General features: G+C 40.4%; 1 protein-coding gene and 1 non-coding gene across 2 annotated transcripts in view; both read right to left on the reverse strand.

The window, feature by feature from the left end:
• SUN3 (Sad1 and UNC84 domain containing 3) overlaps positions 1-20,883 on the reverse strand; it is a 32,446-nt gene extending 11,563 nt beyond the window's left edge. The window contains exons 1-6 of the mRNA XM_014738995.3: positions 20,553-20,883; positions 17,754-17,815; positions 13,730-13,833; positions 7,168-7,208; positions 5,917-6,088; positions 4,767-4,851 (exon numbers count right to left, since the gene is read on the reverse strand). Of these exons, the coding sequence (XP_014594481.3) occupies positions 4,767-4,851; positions 5,917-6,088; positions 7,168-7,208; positions 13,730-13,833; positions 17,754-17,815; positions 20,553-20,674 (586 nt within the window). The 5' untranslated portion in view covers positions 20,675-20,883. The remainder of the gene's footprint in view (positions 1-4,766; positions 4,852-5,916; positions 6,089-7,167; positions 7,209-13,729; positions 13,834-17,753; positions 17,816-20,552) is intronic.
• Positions 9,947-10,053, reverse strand: LOC111773339 (U6 spliceosomal RNA). The gene has a single exon (XR_002807723.1). It is a non-coding gene; the product is annotated as a U6 spliceosomal RNA (small nuclear RNA).
• Positions 20,884-21,845: the final 962 nt, after the last annotated feature.

The raw sequence follows: 21,845 nt of genomic DNA on the forward strand, positions 1-21,845 counted from the left end.
TAGTTCTCTTTCGTTTCCTACTTTATATTTGTGTCCTAATACTATGCTTTCTTAAACGTTTGGTAGATGTCATCAGTGAAGCCATCTTGAGCTTGGAATTTTCTTTTTAAGAAGATTTATAACTCTAAATTCAATTTATGTAATAACTATAAGTTATCTACTTTGTGTTGAGTGAGCTTTGATAGTTTGTGTCGTCCAAGAAATTAGTCCATTTCATCTAAATTGTCAAATTCGGGGGCATGAAGTTGTCCTGTTCATTTGCTATCTTTTCAATCCTACAGCGTCAATAATGATGCCTGCTCTCTCATTCCTGATGTCAGTAACTCATGTCTTCTCTCTTCTGTTTTCCCCCCGTTGGTTGGTCACGCTAAAATTTTATCAACTTTTCTTCAAAGAACTGATTTCTTGTTTAATTGTTTTTCTCTATTTAAATTTTATTGATTTCTATTCTTCATTATTTACTTCCTTTTCCTCACTGTAGGTCCTACTACATTAAGGTGGAAATTTAGCCCATTGACTTGAGAACTTTATTTTTTAGTATAAATGTTTGTTGCTATAAATTTCACTCTAAGTTCTTCTTTAGCTGCTAACCATAATTTTTTTTTTTTAAAGATTGGCACCTGAGCTAACAACTGTTGCCAATCTTTTTTATTTTTTTTATTTTTCTGCTTTATCTCCCCAAATCCCCGCCTTGAACATAGTTGTGTATCTTCGTTGCAGGTCCTTCTAGTTGTGGCATATGGGACGCCGCCTCAGCGTGGCCTGACGAGCGGTGCCGTGTCCGTGCTCAGGATCCGAACCCGTGAAACCCTGGGCCGCTGCAGCAGAGCACGTGAACTTAACCCCTCGGCCACAGGGCCGGCCCCCCAACCATAAATTTTGATATTTTATGTTTTCATTTTAATTTACTTTAAAATATTTTCTCATTTCTGTTGTAACTTCCTCTCTGACTTGGGAGTAATTTAGAAATGTAATTTAATTTCCAAATATTTGGGATATCTTTTAGTTATCAATTTCTAGTTTGTATTTCCATTATAGTCCGAGAACGTACTCTATATGATTTCAATTATTTTAAATTTATTTTTGCCTTATGGTCCAGAATATAATTTATCTTTGTGAAAGTTCCATGTGCACTTACAAAGAAGGTATATGTTGATGTTTTTTGGTGGAATATTCTATAAATGTCAATTAGATCAATCTTTTGATAATGTTTAGATATTCTATATTCTGACTGATTTTCTATCTTCTTTTTCTATTAATAAGAGAGAAGAGTGTTGAAGTCTCCAACTAAAATTGTGGATTTGTGTATCTATTTTGATGCAATCACGCTTAGGATTGCTGTGTCTTCTTAGTGAATTGCCCTTTTTATCATTATATAATGATAGGATAATATTTTATTACAGTATAATAATAATATTCTGTATCCTAAAGCTTACTCAGTCTGTTATTAATATAACCACTCCACTTTGTAAAAAATTATGTTTTGCATGATTATATCTTTTTCCGTTATTTTACTTTTAACCAATTTACATCATTATAATTAAAGCTGATTTCTTGTAGACAGCATATATTTGAGTCTCACTTTTGGTCCAATCTGCTGATGTCCTTTAATTGGCATGTTTCAGCCATGTACATTTAACATGCTTGCTGATATGTTTGGAATTACATGCTTTTTTGTCTCCTCTGGTTTTCTTCATCTAATGTCTCTTTCCTGCCTTCTTTTACATTAGCTGATTTTTGAAAATTCCGTTTTAATTTATTCATGGGATTTTGGATATCTCTGTATTTCTTTTTAGAGGTTGCTCTAGCCATTATAATACATACCTAACTCAAAACCAGTCTATTTTGAGTTAATATTTTACCATTTTGTGTAAAATATAAAGTCTTTAAACCATAGAGGTCCCTTTAACTTCACCATTGGCCTTTCCTCTGGAGCTGTCACGTGTATTATATCTTCATATGTTAAAACCTCACCAGATAAGGTTATAATTTTCCTTTCAACAGTCATACATATTTTAAAGAACTTAAGAGAAGGAAATCATCATTGAATATTTACTCAGATATTTGTCTTATCTGTTGCTCTCTCTTCATTCTTGAAGTTCTGTTTCATTTTCTTTAAGCCTGAAGAACTTCCTTTAGCAGATCTTTTAGCAAGAAATCCTGTTTTCCTTCATGACGAATGACTTCATTTCACTTTCATTTTTAAAGGATGTATTTGCTGGATCTAGAATCCTGCGTTGGCATTTCCTTTACCTCAGCACTTTGTGATGTAGTTCCTTCCTCTTCTGGTGTCATTGACCCTGACAAGAAATCTGCAGTCCTATGTGTCACTATTCTCCTTTACGTAATGTGCCTGTGTGTTTTCTCTAGCTGCTGTCAAGATTTTTTCTTCTTCTTTGATTTTAGGCAATTTAATTATGATATGTCTGGATGTAGTTTTCCTAGAGTTTAACTTGTTTCTGATTTTCTGAGTTTCCTGAATCTGTCCATTTATGTTTTAAACCAAATTTAGGATATTTTCAGCCATTATTTCTTCAAATTATTTTTCTGCATTGATGTCTTATCTCCTGAGACTATGAGAACAAGAATATAGGCCTTTTTATATTGTCTGATAGGTTTCTGAAGCTTTGTTCATTTTTTTTTTCAAAATTATCTCCCTTTCTGGTCCATTCTTCAGATTGGATAATTTCTATTGATCTTTCTTCAGTTTCACTAATTCTTTTCTCTGTCATTTTCCTTCTATTATTAAGCCTATAGTGAATTTTTTCTCAGATACTGTATTTTTTAGTTTCAAAATTTTCATCTGGTTCTTTTCTATAGTTTCTATCTCTTGGCTGAGAACTTGTATCTTTTCCTTCATTTCAAGTGTGCTTACCTTCACCACATGAAGCATAGTTACACTAGCAGCTTCAAAGTTTTTGCATAATTCCAACATCTGTGTTGTTACAGTTTGGCATCTGTTGATTTCTTTTCCCTTGGAAATTGGTCGCGTTTTCCTAGGACTTTTTATGTCAAGTAATCTTTTTTTTTAAAGATTTTATTTTTTCCCTTTTTCTCCCCAAAGCTCCCTGGTACATAATTGTATATTCTTCGTTGTGGGTCCTTCTAGTTGTGGCATGTGGGATGCTGCCTCAGCGTGGTTTGATGAGTAGTGCCATGTCCGCGCCCAGGATTCGAACCAATGAATCACTGGGCCGCCTGCAGCGGAGCACGCGAACTTAACCACTCGGCCACGGGGCCAGCCCCTATGTCAAGTAATTTTAAATTGAACCTTAAACATATTGAATATTATACTTGAGACTCTGAATCCTATAATAATGTTTGTTTGTTTCATCAGACAATCAACCCAGAAATATTCAGACCACCAGTGCTCCCTCCTTTCCTGTGGGTGGTGATTCCAATCTCAGTTCAGTTTTCAGAGCCTTTGCTATAGGTGTCTTCTGCCCAGGTGGGCAGTCTAAGACTTGAACCATGGCTTAAATCTTTGGCAAATTTTCAGTCTTTGCCATGCTGCTGTGGGGCTGTCCTCAGGAATGAGCAGCTAGGAAGTAAGCCCAGAAATTGGCCACATACATACATGAGAGCAGGGCATCTCCCCTCTAGCTCTGTCTTCTCTGGTTTTCACTACACACTGTCTGGCCCACAGGACTATTTTGTTCTGGTCATTTCTAGAAAGCTGGAATTTCTCTCACAATTTTGGCCGCCCACCCCACTGCCACTGCTTTGCTCCTCTGTGACTGCAGCTGGCCTCAACTCAAACTGCGGGAGAAAAGACAGCTAGTAAATTCACCCCACACAGGCCACTTTTCCAGGTTTTGATTCCTCCACAATCTTTATGCTTTTGTTTATACTTCATAATATTCAGGATGTTGCTTTTCATATTTTGTCCAAACCTTTTTGTTGTAATCAGCGGGGAAGAGGGACTGACATGGGCTTTCTCCATCTTGGCCCAACCAGAAGCTGATATTGTGTTTCATGCTGAAATTTATTGAGGACCATAGCATTTTCTGCTTTTCCTTGTTCTACCTGGGATGTCCCTGGACCTACATTTGTCATCATAGGCTTTTCAAAATGGAAGTAATGAATACATTCAATAGAAAAGAAGGAAGAAGCACAAAAAGTGTAAAAGAAAGCCAAGACTAAACAAATGAAAAATACACTCTATAAATTTGGCTTTGTCAATTGATACAAATTAGTGTTTCTGTGTGTGCTTCATAATTTGTCTCTCCATCTCTTATATCCTTTCTGCCTCCATCTCTCCTTCCACATTGTTCAGTGAACACATACCATATGTAGACGGTTGGAGGCAAGGCCTTGTAGAGAATATTAACGTTAATGAGTCATAGTCTAAGCCCTTAAAAATTAATTTTAATTGGAGGATATTAAGACTATATACACAGTCTTTAAATACTATAGTTTAATTACTAATAATACCTTTAGATTAGTTATTATCAGTGATTTTAGGATGTAAAATATAAAATGTTATAATGCTTGTGATGCTTAAGCTATTTTCTGCATCCCCAACATCACTGTGGTGTGTTAGCTCTCTCTGTGGTCCTATGTGATGCATGCTAATGAAGCTGCACAGTTTTTGCTTCCTTTCAGATTTGTACCCAGACAGCAATCAACTACGACCATTTCTATTCTCTTCTTTATTGTCTAGATTTGGTCATTTTTCCTCCATCTCAAGTTACCAGATAAATATGTTTTCCTAATAAAGAAATATAGAGAATAGAGACACTGGCCTTTTCAGCTTCTTTACTCACCTGCTGACTTAAGGGCATAATCAGCCATCTGGACTTGGTCTTCTCTCAACTTTTTAAGTACATAATTTACCAAATTTGATATTTCCTGTACAAATTTAAAACAGAGTTTTCTGTTAACAATCTCTGCCAACTGCCTGAGTTTTGACAATTTACTTTGTTGATTTGAACCTAAATTCCCAAATCTGCAAAATAATAATGGTGAACATTTACCACGCTGCACTGCACAGATTTCTGATATGACCTTCTCAGGCAGCTGAGGTCACTCAGCTGAGGTGTGTTGAGTCCCTCCCCGAGGTCAGAGAGCAGAGTCAGACCTAAGACCCCTTCCAAAGCCCCCAGCGATTTCTCCATTGTGCTCTGGCAGGGAGGCAGTCAAATGAGGCTGTGTGCATCCTGCTGTGTCCTCTCCTTCATTAGTGTCTCTGCTTAGTAATAAAGACTTGAATGTTCTACAGGTATTTGGGAATCAGGGCAGTTTACATAGATACCTGATGGCTTATATTAGAAATTATTCACCCCTTTGAACTTTTAAGGACGTTCTAAAACTGCAAGTGTCCTAGAGGGCATAACAGTTGGAGTCCCAACTGACACACCACTTTGTCCCAGGGGACAAAATAAGCCAGGAAGGCAGGAGTGGTCAGTGTCACATTTTTGTGCCTCTCACAAAACAGAGGAAAGGAAAGAGCTCGAGCTAGTGGAGGGAGAAGAGAAGCAAAACCAGGCTCATGGATGTTCATCACAGTGTTGCCTAATCTGGTGTGGAGTAGATAAAATACACAAGCTGTAGGTCCATGAATAAAAATACTTTGTTATTTAGGTATTTGTGTATAGACATTCAGAGACTGCCATTTCTCAATGATCTTGTTTTTGTTTTACTGGAAATTAAAATAGAATTATTTATTTTGGTGGGGAGTAAGTCCCATTGCAACACAAAGTCTTCTCTGTGACACAGCAGTTAGGAAAAAAGTGGTTTTCCAGGAGCAAGTTTTAGTGAAAGTAGATGAAAGTAATGTCAGGGAAGAATTTTGAAGGGGAAGACACGAGCCATGTATCAGTAAGCACTCCATTTCTCCATGCAAAGAAGCCATGGAATGTGACACCAGAAGGAAAAGTTAACCACACTCCCTGCCACGCCCCCGACCCACCTTACCTCATCCATGACCTCTGTGTGGTTCTGAACCTCAGTGGGGTCTCCGTCAGGGTTCCAGCTGTAACTGTGCAGACCATTCTGCATATCTCTCAGTAATGCCTTCAGAACATCTATTTGTTCAATTAAAAATAGAATTTCACGAAAGTTGTTCTCCAAAGTCCGGCTTTCCTTCCTGTAAATGGAGACCCCCTAATGTGAGTGGAGGAAGGTATGGGCTCCTGGCATCAGCTGGTGCTGGGCTTGGAGACAGCAAAGCAAAGAGGCGCTTTATGTTGGAGAAGAAATAAACTCTTGCATGAGGAGAGCTCCAGGAACGCCCGGTTGTGTAGAACACTGCATTTCACCACACTTGAAAAGCAAAGACATTCAGAAGCTGACCTGAGGGCATCCTAGGGCTTGAGGTGTGCTCTGCGCAGGCAAGTAGGGCTTAGCCAACCTTGCACTCAAGTAACCTGACATATCCCTCGTCCCTCGGGGGCTCTGCTGCCCTGACCTGAGGGTGGGTGACTTCACAGTGGGAATCCTAAATCCTGGCTCTCGTCTGCTTCAAATCAGAACACCTTCATTTCAAGCATGGTATGAGCAGTGATTTTCACACTGAGCCCTGAGGCGCTGTGGACGAGCCCTGAGCAGAGTGGGGCTGGAGGAGCAGCAGGGGCGGCAGCCCGTCACCTGTTTGACGCCATGGGGTTGCCAGAGTTTAGTTTGGAAAAATAGGTTCTGCTACTTTTACCATTTGAAAATTATTGATAGAGAGAATAGGAAAACGTCAAGCCAATAAGTATTTCTTTATGTTGAAAAAATGTAAGCACTACTTATCTAGTATTTTTTCCCAATTTGTAAAGCAAAACATGTTCACAATTTGAAAAATATAAAAAAAAAAAAGAAACTGTTAAATTCTGGTGTGTTTATAGCAGTTTTTATTCTATGCAAAAAACTTTGTAACAAAATAGAGATAGTATTTATAATTTTGTGTCCCACTGCAATTCCGAAATCATTAAATATATTTTAGAATTATTCTAATGGCTTCAGAATTCTCCGTTACATGGATATACTCCAGTGTATTTGACCTTTGGCTTGTTTTTCTTATCTAGGTCATTTTCCCTTTTTAAATTGTAAGTAATATTGAAAACACCTCCTAGTGTCTATGTCCTTAAAGCATGATCCATAGAAATAAAAATGATTTTGTTTTAAAATTTTGCAGTTTGGAAACACATCAGAAAATTGCACATATCGGAAAATCTCACTTACTTTAAAAGTTCCACTTGTTCTTTTGGCATACGACGTCTGGCCTGAAAAAAAAAGACAAATCATTCTGAATCCACCTATTGAAGTAGAGTTATTCTCGTTGGTGAAGGGGAAAGAAATCACACTGACACCCTTGATATACACGTGTGACGGGTGAGACACAGGAGCACACTCTCAGATGCCTCCATCTTTTTCAGCCTTTCCTGTACACAGTGCTCATCTTGGGAGGAGAAGAGGTAACAGCCAAACCCGTTTAGTGACGTGTAACATTGTAGTGGAGCTCTAAGATGGGTGTAACATTCCCTGTTTCATAAGGTTGTGAGAGAGCTAAACGCCTTCTGAGGACACCAAAAGGAGGGAGAAGGGGCAGAAGGAGTGGACTCAAAGGTCTGGAAGCCTGGAGGCAGCGGGTGCAGGGGTTGGGGGGGGAGGCAGGGGATAAGGAGGGAGGGGGAAGAAGAGGGGTAAGGAGGGGAATGCGGAGGGGAGAAGGAGGGAGAAAGAGGTAGGAAGAGGGCAAAGGGAGCACATCTTCACATCAGAGGGCCCTCCTGAGGCCTTAGGCTCCTCCCTGTAGTCAGTGAGGGCATCCTCTTTCTACAAAAAGGACCCGATTACTGGATTCCATTAGCAATAACATCACTGGATTCAAAGACTTGCAGACATTTACCTAACGCTAACAAGGGATCTGGAAAGGACCATCTTGTGTTTGAATGGTGGCTCCTGAGCAATGCTGAGAATGACCAGGGGACTAAAGCTGCTGATAAGGATATGCAGGGCCACAGGTGGGGGCATCAGTGAGGTGGTCAACACAGGGCACAGGAGACAGCTGCCACATACCGCGCTTCCTCTGCTTGGCCCTCAGCTCCTTTGTGCCCTCAGCTTCACATTCTGCTTGGGTTCCAAGCTCTCCCACAAACGGCTGCAAACCCAGTGGCTTAAAACAACACTAATCTATTCTCTTACAGTCCTGGAGGCCAGAAGCCCTAGCCAAGGTGTCAGCCGGGCCTTGCTTTCCTCTGAAGCTTGAATGGAGATTCTATTTCTTGCCTCTTCCAGCTTCTGGCGGCTCCTGGCCTTCCTTGCTTGGAGTCTCTGCTCCAGTCTCTGCTTCCATCTCCACACAGCCTTTTCCTCTGGGTGTCTCATCTAAGGACACTTGTCATGGGGTTTAGGGCCTAGCCAGGGAATCCAGGACAGTTTTATCTCAAGATCCCTAATTATACCTGCAGAGCCTCTTTTTCCAAATAAAGTCCACATTTACAAGTTCTGAGGGTTAGACTGTGGAAATAGCTTTCTGGGGGTCACCCTGGAACCCACCACAGTGACCACTGGTATGTTATCTGGGAAATAATGGTCTGTCTTTCTCTGCAGACAAATCTGCTTTTCTGTTTGAAAGACTCTTTCCGAGCCAGCCCTGACGGCACAGTGGTTAAAGTTTGGCGCTCACTGCTCCAGTGGCCCAGGTTCAGTTCCAGGCAGGTAACCACACTACTGATGTGTTAGTAGCCATGCTGTGGCAGCAGCTCACATAGAAGAACTAGAAGGACCTACAACTGGAATAGACAACCATGTACTGTGGCTTTGGGGAGGAAAAAATAAAATAAGGAAGATTGGCAACAGATGTTAGCTCAGAATGAATCCTTCCCAGCCAAGAAAAAAATAAGAGACTCTGATTTCCTATTGGTTTGCTCTGCCAAAAATCGTGCAACATACAGGACCATCCCATCAAGGCAGTTGTATGATGATGGCATGGGAAAGGAGCACAGTACGGCACAGAGAAAAAAATTACCTTGCTTTTTTTTTCACACTGAGCAATTTAATTTTGTCTGGGCTCTCCTCAACACTTTCCTTTTGACAAGGATGTGTATTTCAGAGCTCAGTTTTGCTACAGAGAGATCCTTATTTCTAGTTTTTCAGTTTCTGTGTAAGTTTCCCATCAGTAGGGGCAGTGTTTTCAATTTCTGTTTCTTTTTTCTGTTCTACCCTTTAAAAAACATACAGAAAATACTCCTTAATTAATTTGGTGATAAATGAATTTGAGAGTTCCTTGAAAACTAAACTTTCCGGACTTTTAAAAATATTTTTTATTTTGCTTTCTTCCCAAAAGGATTTCAGGTGGCTTTTCTATAGGAACAAATATGGTATAAAAAGACGTAGGACTAAAAAAAACCAGGAGGAAATAAAAGTGAAGAGGAAACAAGGATTGGAAAAGATAGCACATGAAGGACGGGGTTGGCACACACCTATGCCTTACATTCCTGGAGGTTATTAGCTGTGGGTGGTACGTTTGTTTCTGAGCATCATAGCAACCAAACTGGGGGGTCGATGGGAGGGAGTAAGGATGATCAGAAGTCACAGCATCCACAGTGTCAAAAAAAAAATCGAGGTGTGGGAAAGGCTGCTTTGAGTACAGATGGTGAAATCCCATCCGCAGTGCTCCTGGTAAGAGAAACCAGGTGTTGGGCTCCTAAGGACCTTCCTGGAGTTCCCTCCCTGCAGGCGGTGGGCTTCCGCACAGATCACACCTGAAGCACTCAGTCAGACTGCACAGCATCCAGAATACTGTTTTCTCTAACAAAGGTCCTGAGGAAACACCTGCTGCCCAGTCCTGACAATGCCCCTGAAGGGAGGCCAGTGAGAATTTGCAGTCAATGGAGAAGGTGTTGAATCGACAGCCTCCTGAGAAATGAAGGGTGGAGTAGAGATAGGCAAAGCTGTGGGGAGAGCCACAGTTTTGTTTTTTGTTGTTGTTGTTGTTGTTTTTTAACTAATTTACTCTTAAAAATATGAACACTTAATGAGTTTGCATGTCACCTTTGCGCAGTGGCCATGCTAGTCTTCTCTGTACTGTTCCAATTTTCGTGTGTGTGCTGCCCTAGTGAAAGCTGTTTTGTTTTGTTTTTTCAGGTAAAGTTGACTGAGACCCACAGTTTTACGCCTTAGAACACAGCTCTAGTAATTTGAGCAGGGATGAAGTTGATGCAAGTGTTTACAAATGCCTCATGTGGCCATTTTTTTTCTCTTAACAAAACTCTCATAAAATAACTAAACCGTATCACTTTCAGGCGTCTTAGGAGATATAGTGGTTGCAGTTTGTACCCCTGGGTAAATAATTAAGCTTGCTTCTTTATATAAGGGTTTTAGACATAGACCATTAAATGTTTGGATAAGTCATTTGCAATCATTGGTCTTAAGCTCTTTCTTGTGACAGAGATTATATGGTCATTGAGGCTGTACAGTGCGACAATAAAACTGTGTCCTCAGCGTCAGTAGTGAATGGTACAGCCTGGCGGGCCCAGTCTCACGAAGTCTGGGTCTGAATTTCAGCTCCAGAATTTACAGCCGTACTGCCTTAGGCTCACACATTAATTTCCTTAGTTCTTCTGATCCAGCTTCCTAACCTATAAATGGATTTAGTAATACCCTTATTAAAGGATCATTTTGAGGATAAAGTGAAATATATATTAAGGTGCTTACAATCACTCTGGCACATAATTATCATCTGGTCCTCCATGGGAGATGGGTGTGGCACATCTAACTTTTTGCAAAACAGTACTAAGTCTTTAAGATTCAATATAGAAAGGTCGCCTAAAAATTGTGAATATTCTTTGTTTCTCCTCCTTTTAGGAGTTTATCCTAAGTAAAAAATTAAGGATGAGTGAAACAAGTTAGCAACAAGGATGTATATGTTTACAATATTGAAAAATTGCAAACAACTCAATTGTTTGGAAATAAGTATTTACTGAATATATTACATATTCATTGGAATACTAGTCAGCCATAAAATTCTGTTATAAAATAATCCCTAAAGACAAGGGAACATGTCTAAAATTGATTGTCAATTGAATAAAAACAAGCCACAAAACAGCTTCTATTGCATGTAGCTCAGGAGCTCTAAAGAGTCGCATCAAGATTAGTCTCAGGTGCTTTCTAACAGAGCTCTCTTCTCGTGAAAAACAGTAACACCGGTCAATAGTGAAACCACCGTAGCAAGATCTCATCCTCATGAAAAATACCGTCCTTAGATGCTCAGCCCTAGAAACTTTTAAGGGGAAGGCACTGTTGACTGTGTTGATCTGTCTAAAATTGACAGGCAGAAGAGAAGGGTGTCTTTTGAAAATGGGACAGACAACACTCTCTGATCATTCATTCATTCATGTTGATACTCATGGAGACTTCATGTACCTGGGGACCGTGTTAGGCTCTGGACAAGCTCCTGCTCATTACGTTTTAGTAGGCAGGGGCGAAGGCAGGAAGAGTCAACAAGTCGAAGAAGTGTCCGTGATAAAGTAAAGGCAACACTGGATGTATAGGATGCTGTCATGGGTATCTGGCTGGTCACAGAAGCCTCTCTGAGGAGGTGACATTTGAGTTGGGCTGGAATGTCAGGGAGGAGCCGCCTCTGCAAAGATCTGGGGTAGAATATTGTAGGCAGAGGGGGAGGCCAAAGTTCAAGCCCTGGCAGAAGCTGACAGAGAAATTTATGAGTGTATTCATCAGGGTTCTCTGGAGAAACAGAACCAATAGGATGTGTGTATATGGAGAGAGAGATTGATTTTTTTTTTTAAGGAATTGGCTCACATCATTGTGGAGGCTGGCAAGTCTAAAATCTGCAGAGCAGGCCAGCAGGCTGGAGTCCCAGGGAAGAGCTAATATTGTAGCTCAAGTCTGAAAGCCAGCCCGAGGCAGAATGTCTTCTTTAGATGACTTCAGTCTTTTTCTCTTAAGACTTTCAACTGATTGAATGAAGTCCACCTACACTTTGGAGAATAATCCACTTTACTCAAAGTCTGCTTGAGTAAACTTCAGAAGTAAAAAATACTTTCACAGCAACATTTAGACTGGTGTTTGACCAAACATCTGGGCATCACAGCCAAGCCAAGTTGACCCATAGAATTAGCCATCACCATGAGGGTTAATCACAAATTGGCAATAATTGGAGGCCACCATTGTCCACTCTCATCTCTGTTTTTCTGATGATGATTCAACTATCTGGCCTCTGCTCCCGTGGGCCTGGGTCCTGGTCTTTGATGTGAGGGCCTTGCAGTATAGGAATTATCTCAGGCTGACCTTCTCTGTGGGGTTTTCATACAGCTGTTCTTTTGTCCAGATTCTGGTGCTCACAGATTCTCAGTATGTGCAGAGCAAGCAACATCCTTGAAACTGGGAGCAGTTCCAGGTATCAACCTATGACTCTCTGGGGAACAGTCGTCACTGGACTGAAATGATACTAGGACTGTACTAGCAAAATCTCACCTTTAGGGACTTCACATTACAAGACACATTGAAATTCATCAGTTGCTGGATGAGCTAGGAAGAAGAGAATTTTAGAACCCTGAGGGAAAAGGGCATGAAGTCAGGCCTAAGGTCATTGAGTGGGTTGAGTTCGTTGGTCTAGCCCTTCTTTTCACAGTGGCTAACGAGGCCACAGCTCCTGTCATTCTTTCTTCCTCTGGTCTTCAGAGACCAGAAAGTAGGATGGATGAGGCTTGGTCTGGAATGCTGGGGAGGTAGAGATGAGGTGGACCACAGAGAGAACATTAGTGTCTGGCCTCAGTCTAAGCCCATTTAGATCTAAAGAGCTTCAGGACAAATGGGAGGCTGTCTGCTCAGACCATCCTGTGTGTTAACAATAAAATTCTAGCTGCCATTTTTCCACGAGCTGGAACTTCCCTTGGGGAGCTGTCTTAGTCCATTTGGGCTGCTATGACAGAATACCACAGACTAGGTGGCTTTATTTCTCACAGTTCAGGAGGCTAGAAGCCCAAGATCAAGGTGCCAGCAGATTCAGTATCTGATGAGGGCCCTCTTTTTGATTCATAGACAGCTGTTTTCTCACTGTGTCCTCACATGGTGGAAGGGATAAGGGAGCTCTGTGGGGTCTCTTTTATAAGGGACTAATCTCAGTCATGAGGGCTCTACTCTCTTGACCTAATCACCGTCCAAAAGCTGCTCCTCCAAACACCTGGGAATTAGGTTTCAATATATGAGTTTTGGGGGGATGCAAACATTCAACCTATGGCATTATGACCCTGGTCCCTCCAAAATTCGTGTATTTCTTTCATGAAAAGTACATTCACTTCATCCCACAGCCTCAAAAACTTAGCTCATTCCAGCATCAACTCAAAAGTCTAAAGTCCAAAGTCTCACCCAAATATCATCTAAGTCAGATATGGGTGAGAGTGGAGTTACAATTCATCCCGAAACCAATTCCCCTTCAGCTGTGAAGCTGTGAAACCAAAGAAGTTTTATGTTTCCAAAATACAGTGGTGGGACAGTCACAGGATAGATGTTCCCATTGCGAAGGGAGAAACAGGGAAGAAGAAAGAGGTAACAGGTCCACAAGCATTCAGTCTACGGCAGGAGCCTGCAGGGATCACAGACTGTGGAGAATTTTTAGGGTCTCTTAGCCATAAAACCACTTAATAGAACTCTGGTCTCTCTATTATTTCTATTAGATATTCTCATGCAAAACAAAGTTAATATATTGTAAGTTCAACTTGCCTTGTAGCATATTAAATTGTAAATGAGTGACACATAAAATGATTTAACAAAACATCACCTGGTAGTTATAAAGCCTTGAACCATATTCTGCAATTACAGAATAAAATGGTCTGGATTTCTGAGGAAATTCTGTTTCTTTAAGCCACATGTGATTTCTAAGTCCTGTTAAAGAAAAGACCAATTCTCATTATCTGAAAACATTTATAAGATATTTTACAGGTATTAATAGAAATTTCTCTCAGCATGAAGGATATATACAGTCTTAAAGAGAATATCAGATCCTTGAGTGACAATATGGAAGATGGCAGCATAAGGTGCTCAAAAAAACCAGTCCTTCATTGAAACAACCATAAGCTGGCAAAGACTAACAGGATCAATTTTTTTTTAAAACTAAAATCTAATCCAAAACTTACAGCAACCAGAGGACTGAAGAAAAGAGCAGATTGTTTTTGGTTAAGAGAGCAATGTGGCATTATTGCTCACCTGCTTATCATCTCCCATTCCCCAGTATGGTGGCAGTGGCTGTGGGGATGGCAGTCTATATCCCTGGTGCAGCTTACTGGTGCAAAGGGGCTAATATAGACCTTGTTCTTAAAAAACTGTGACTGTGAGTTTTGACCTGTCCAGTGTTCCCTTGATTAGCTGGTGCAGAGGCTGACCTTTGTTTTATCCCACTCCCTTGGGCCAGAGTGGTTCTCTTGGAGATGTCTGTCAAAAGATTTAAGGCAAACTGGCAAGGCCCCCCTGGATAAGGGGCAGTGAATAGGGCAAGTGGTAGGCAGACTCAAAAGCATGGGAGAGAGAAGGCAAAAGAGGAAGTCTCCTCTGGGAATAAAGGCTTATAAGGGAAAAGGGAATGCAGTGTGGATGTCCAGGACTAGATGCATGCTCAGAAAATATTCTAGAGAAAACTCTAGTCTTGCACCTTAGGTGGGTCCGTGGGCTCTGTGCAAACAGGAAGTGAAGTTTAAGGCAGAGTTGTGGGTGGTCCAGCTTAGCCTTGAAAGAGTGCCCCAGCTTAGAGCCAAGAAATCAAGACTGGCAGAGAAGTTCCCATTGTTTTTCTCTCATTGACTCCAAGAAGTCTCTGTCAAGTCACTGGTTAACCACTGAGAGACCAAAACAGTGACCATCACTAAACAAACAAAGAACTGCAGCCCTCAACAAGCAATACCAGCAATCCCCGGCAAAGGGGAAAAATTCAATTTCCAGAGTTCCTACATTACAATATTGAAATGCTCAATTTCCAACATGAAGTTACAAGGCATACAAAGAAGCAGGAAAGTGTGGCCAATTAAAGTAAAAAAGAGATTTGACTGAAAACACTCCTGAAGAAGCCCAAACATTGGACTTAGACAAAAATTTTAAATTGATTATCTTAAATATGCTCAAAAACTAAAGAAAATCATGAAGAAAGAACTAAAGAAAACTAAAGAAATGATGTGTGAATGAAATGAGAATATCAATAGAAAAATTATAAAAGGAACCAAATATAAATTCTGGAGTTTAAAAGTACAATAACTGAAAGGAAAACTTGCTGGAGGGGCTTGACATCAGATTTGAGCAGGCAGAAGAAAGAAACAATCAACTCAAAGATAGGACAATTGAAATTATTACGTCTGAGCAGGAGGAGCAGAAAGGAAAAAGAATAAAGAAAAGTAAACAGAGCTTAAGAGACCTGCAGAGCATCATAAAACATATCAAAATATGCCTTATGGGAGTGCCAGAAGGAGAAGAGAGAGAAAAGGGCAGAAAAAATATTTGAAGAAATAATGGCTGAAACTTTCCAACTTGATGTAAAGCATAAATCTACACATCCAAGAAGCTTAAAAAACTATGACTAGCATAAACTCAAAGAGACTTATACCAAGGCACACTATAATCAATCATTCAAAAGCCAAAGACAGAGAATCTTGAAAGCAGCAGAAGAAATACTACTTGTCATGTACAAGAAATCCTCAATAAGATTATGATCAGATTTCTCACTGGAAACCATAGGAGCCAGAAGGCAGTTGGGACGACATATTTAACATGCTGAAAGAAAATAACCCTGCCAACCAAGAATTCTATGTCCAGCAAAACTATCCTTCAAAATGAAGAGGAAATTAAGACATTCTCAGAGAAACAAAAGCTGAAGGAGTTATTGCCAGAATATCTGCCATTCAAGAAATGCTAGAGGGAGTCCTTTAGGTTGAAATGAAAGCAATGCAAATTAAAACCACAATGAGACAGCACTTCACATCTGTCAGGATGGTTACAATCTGAAAAATGGAGAATAACAAGTGTTGATGAGGATGTGGAGAAAAGAGAGCCCTCGTAAACTGCTGGTGGGAATGTGAAATGGTGCAAGGACTGTGGAAAATGTTGTGGTGCTTCCTCCTTAGCAATTTACTACAGGGTTTATACCCTTCAAGAATTGAAATTAGGGACTCAAACAAATATATGTACATCCATGTTTATAGCAGCATTATTCACACCTGCAAAAAGGTGGAAACAGTCAATGCCCATCAATAGATAAATGAATAAACAAAATGTGGTCCGTCCATACAATGGAATATTATTTGGCCATGAAAATGAATGAAGTACTGATACATCTACTACATGGATGAGCCTCAAAAACATGATGCTTAATGAAAGAAGCCAGGCAAAAAGGGTCAAATATTGAATGATTCCATTTATAGGACATATTCAGAACACCTAAATCCACAGAGACAGAAAGCAGATTGGTGGTTGCCAGAGTCTGGAGGAGGGGAAATGTGGGGCAGCTGCATATGGGTACATGATCTCTTTTTGGGGTGATGAAAACGTTTAGGGATTAGAAGTGGTAGTTGCACAACACAGTGAATGCACTAAATGCCACTGAATAGTTCACTTTAAAATGACTAATTTTATATCACGTGGATTTCACCCCAATAAAGAAAAAAGGGTCTGAGTCCAGTTTAATACCACTAAAATGGTTTACATATCAGTGGTGTCTAAAATGGATCTGGCACATTTGTGGGTGAGTTGGTAAGCTTACAATGGGAAATACAAATAAGCAGTTTGCATCCACTATGGAGATGCATATAATTCAATCTTAAAAGATGTCAAAGGAATATGGGGTACAATTTCCAAAATGAGGAGAATCCTGAGCACGAATGGTTCTATTGCTCACAGCGTGTGCTCCTGACACAGGCAGTGAGGTAGAGCCTAAGAAAAGCAGGCTTGGCTCACTGTACATGGATCTGGGGTAGAGCTAGGAGAAAATTTCATCCCGGAGGGGTCATGAGATGGGACCAGCTGTAGCAACGTGGGGGCAGCCAACTCAGGGTAAGTGCCCGAGGTCAGCAGAGATGAAGACAAGATGGCCCAGAAGCAGCAAAGCCAAGCAGTATGCAGTTCGAGAATATTCAAGGTCTAGTCTAAAGGTCCACTGAGATGGAATGCGGACTGCCGGCAGCCAGTGGAAGGAAAATCCGACTTGGGCTGGTGCAGGCTCAGGATAGCCAGAGGTCCAGGTATATGTGTGCAATCACAATGAATTAGCACCTCAAATATTGCTATACTATAAAATAGAATTTCATGGCAATAACTGGGTTGAAACATTGATTTTAACAGGCCCTCTATGCTTTAAGTTGTCCATATATTAAAGAGCAATTTTCCAGGGCACTAGGGGTTGTGATGTGTGATATTGGCAGTTAGACTACTGCAAACTGCACGTTCACAGTCATTTCTTCAAGAATCCTGTCTTTGCTTGTCAAAATCTCTCAAGCTGAGTCCCCTAGAAACAGTCAATTATATGTGTTTGCTATAAAATAGTAAGGATTCTTAACTTAAAGCAACTTCCGTGATTTTAAACAATGATTCTAAGAGAAAAAAAAAGCGCTTTCTCATTTTCCATAAAGAAGCCTGTATTACTTTCACAACTGGTGATAAAACCTATACACACACACATAGAACGCTTCAAGAATGTGCAGTGCAGTCACTTCCAGTGCTTTCCATGGCATTTATTTACAAATGCGAATCATTCCGTTGAGCTCTCTCTTACTGCACAGCAACATCCTGTGAAATGGCTTTGAGAGTCATTACTTAGTAAGACTTACCTATAAGAAGAAAAGTCAATATAAACGCCATACTTATGATAATCTTCCATGATCCAGTTAACCTAAAATGAATAAAAACAACAAAAAGAACTTAACAATAGTTCAGCATTAACCTTTAATTTGACCTGTAAATAACCACTACAACCAAGTCAACAAGCGTGTTTCTTCTAAGTGGAGTCTGAGGATTAATTTAATTCCTAATCCATGATCTTTGAAATTGATAGAAAATAGTTTTCATGATGTCCCTCACTTTCACACGCATTTCTGTCTGCCTTTTTATAAGTCGACAAATGCTTGTAAAGAAGAAAACAAAGGAAGTTATCCCAGAAATCTGGAATGTAGAATGAGCTAAAAAAAAAAAAAAAAAGTCAGAGTCTGATTTTTTGGAAATTAGGTATTAAGCTAAAGAACTGACAATTAACAACTATCTGATAAAATCCTTTAAAGTAATCATAATTTCCCCCCCACATTTTATTGCAGTGCAACACACATATAAGCAGGGACGCAAATTGTAATTGCACTGCTCAGTGGACCTTCACAAAATGAATACATCCTGTCACCTCACCCAGAACAAGAAAGAGAGCATCCACAGCCCGTCGGCAGCCCTCTCGAGCCCCTATCAGACCCTGTACTTCCCACCCTCAGAGACCATCTCTCTCCTGACCTCTGCCCCCACCAGTTAGGCCTGCGTGGTCTTGAACTGCCTACAAACAGAACCATGTGTGCGCTTGCTCTGCTCCATGTGTTTGTGAGAGTCATCCGTGCCCCTACTGTGTGCGGTGGTAGGTCCTTCCCTCTCGTTACCGCTTAGTAACGACTCTGAATACACACATGAGGATCCGTTGTAGTGCTGATGAGCATTAGGGGCTATGATGATCAATGCTTTATAAATATCCTTATAAACAATGCTGCCTTGAACATTCTTAGACGTGGTTTTTGATGAACATATGTAAGTATTTCATTTAGGTATATTCCCAAGAGGGACTGCTGAGTGATAGGCTATGTGCATATTCAGAATCAGCAGATTCTGCCGACAGTTTTACAAAGTGGTTGCAGTTATTACCTTTTCACATCCAACTCTGTAAAGGGAAAATAAAGAATAAAGAAAAAAGCTAAAATAGCTTTATCCAGCTAAGACAGAGGCTAGGAGCTTCTGGACAAAGTACTCCAAGTTGGCAAACTAAAAATTTCTACCTAAAACGTATGAAAAACCAGATTAAGATGGATCATTCATTAGTTACAGATAGCAGCTTAATGGAGCAGGAGAAGCACAGGGTCACAATTCAGGAAAGGGGGTGGGCCTGGTCCCAGAGTTCCAGCAAGTCACTCCGCAATTTGGGCTTGGTTTCTGACTAGTCTCCATCAACTGAAGGCCCCAATTCCCTACTCCAGGTCTATGAAGAATCGCTAAGAAAGTGACCTTAAATCTGGAAGCTATTTCATTTATATTTAGATATGCGTATTTCTTTAAATTTTCTCTTTAACTTTATGTACAAATGACAGTAAACGGATTACCTATATTAATTTTTCTTAGTTGACCAAATGATGTATGAATTTACTCTCTCAGTGATCTCTTCCTGATCTGCATTGTCAGTTGGGCCTGTAACCCTACAGTCTAAGAATCAGATCAAGCAGTGCAGGGAGTGTAGACTAGACTTAGAATGAGCCACCCCAGTACAGGATCTTTAAGCTGCTTCTCTTTCTACAAAAAGCAATCACACTTATTGACCACCCAGGGCTGTCAGACTCTGCTAAAAGCTACTAAGGTTTTCTCCACTCTCTTCTCTCCAAATGGTGTATTTTTGAAACTGCTTACCTGACTTTGTGCATCATTGGTCATGTGGGGGTCCACTGTCTAAACAGAATTATCCAGAGGTCATTTCAGCCCAGGAGAGCCCTGGGCTCCTGAGCGACTTAAATGAAAATTCTCACATTATCATATTTATAAAGGTTAATTAAGTTTTTTGATAAAAACTCTGGCTGTCAGGCTCTAGTTCACAAGCTCCTCCTATGCCTACCCCCCCCACCTGTGGAATTCTGCATCCGCCAGACACAGGCGTCGCTATTGGCGATCTTGATTTTCAAATGCTGTCTTTTTGTCTAATAACTTTGTAGCACTCCTTTTATCTTTATGGACAGTTTGATTTCTGGGCAAGCGCTTCACTCTTACCATTGGAGTGGTTATTTCATCACTTTCCAGCTTTTGTTTTCCCAGCAGGCAGCGCACAGGGGGCATGTAAAGGGGCTTTGGTCTTTGGCCCCCCCGTTGTGGGCAGGGCTTCATACTGTCTCTTTGCAGGCAATATTCACGTGTTCTCTAATGAGAGGAAACCCAGTTATAGCTCAAAATGTGTACCCACTAACATCCTTCCATCACACAAGGTTGTAATGAATGCCACTGTGTATCTAGAGTCCTAAACTGTGGTGCTCAACAATGCAAACCCCAGAGACTGGGCAAGCCAGGCCATTGATACAAAAGTGAATAACCGCAAGGTTGCAAGTTAAAATAGTAATCTCGTACTGCTGAGGTTCATTCTCTTAAAAAAGATGGCTTCTCTTGCATAATCCTTGTCCTCAGCCCGCTGTAATTAATCTAAATACTTCTGACATAGAAAGAAGACGGTCCGCCCCAGAAAATATTGTAATCAAGAGAAACCTTCAGAGGAAAGTGTTTGGAAATTATTTTCTTTATAAAGGAAGAATATTTTTATTGGGTTATTTTCCAAGTAAACAGAGCGGTATGACATATAACGTGCATAACATAAGATCTCATGGAAATCACTCTGCAGAGGTACCTACCTGTTGGAGTCAGGGTTTCCGTGCTCTGAGAGCACAGTGTCACTACTGGAAGTGCTGCTGGCCTCTTCAGAATGCACTCTAATGACCCTGGCACCCTTTCTCGACTTTGGTCTTCCACTCATTTTCCCCCACTGAGTAACAAATTGCTGGTAGAAAGAAGAATACCATTGGTTTTCTGTTTTCTATTTTATGGAAAACATGACGCTATGCGTAGTAGGTTTGGGTTTGCTTTGTTTTCTTGTCTTCTCGCTTCACGGGTGTTTCTCCTTCAAGGGGGAAACTGTGAGTGAGCAAATCTTGAAATGCCTTGGGCTCTTCTGTTGCATCACTCTTCTGTGACATGTCACAATGGCATAACGCCCGTGTCAGGTGGTGTCCACACAGCCACCTCTCCACCTGATGGTATGTCATCCTGACTGTATGTTTAAAACGCTTTATTGCAACACCTTCCAAATATACCACATACTGCCAAGGTCCCCTGTACCTACAACTCAGCTATAACACATCAAAGTTTCGCTGTTTGCTTCAGAATTTTTTAAAAAAATAAAATACTACGAATACAACCCCAGACCCCAAAATATCATTCCACGGTCTCACTCCTCTCCTTTCTTTTCCATAGATAGCCACAATCTGAAAATTGATATATGTAATTACCATGTATTTTTTGATATTTTATCACATAAATATGTATCCATACCTAAGATTGTGTTCATGCTTTAAACTCAAATGACATACCTCTCTCAGTATTCCTACATCATCTGTCTTGAGATTTATTAACTCCAGCTCACTCACTGTAACTGCTGTGCTGTATTTTACTACACCACATCATAATTCCTTTGCCCATTCTTGTATAAATGCACACATTGGCTGTTTTTAGTTTTTTAGCAATGGAAATAACGTTCTAGCCTGTTCGTGTACATGCCTCATACACACCACGGGAGCTTCTCTAGGTGTACATCTAGAAATGGAATGGCTAGATGGAATGATAAGCACATTTATTTGGGGTATAAAGTTCCAGAATTGCAATTATTTTTCTCTCAGCCCTTTGGAGATATTCCTCCATGATCTTTTGGAGTTGACTGTTGCTGATGAGAATTCTGCCTAATCTTCATTCCTTTTTTTTTGTTTTTTTGGCAGTTTGGTCTTTTTCTTCTTGTAGTTTTCAGGATCTTATCTTTGCTGTTCTTCGGTATCACTTCAGTGTACCTAAGTGTGATATTAGTTTTTATTTTTTCCTCCTTTTACTCAGACACTTTATACATTCAATTTGAGTACTCAAGTATTTCTTTAACC

Source organism: Equus caballus, chromosome 4 (genome assembly GCF_041296265.1).
Source record: "Equus caballus isolate H_3958 breed thoroughbred chromosome 4, TB-T2T, whole genome shotgun sequence".
NCBI classification, from domain to species: Eukaryota; Metazoa; Chordata; class Mammalia; order Perissodactyla; family Equidae; genus Equus; species Equus caballus.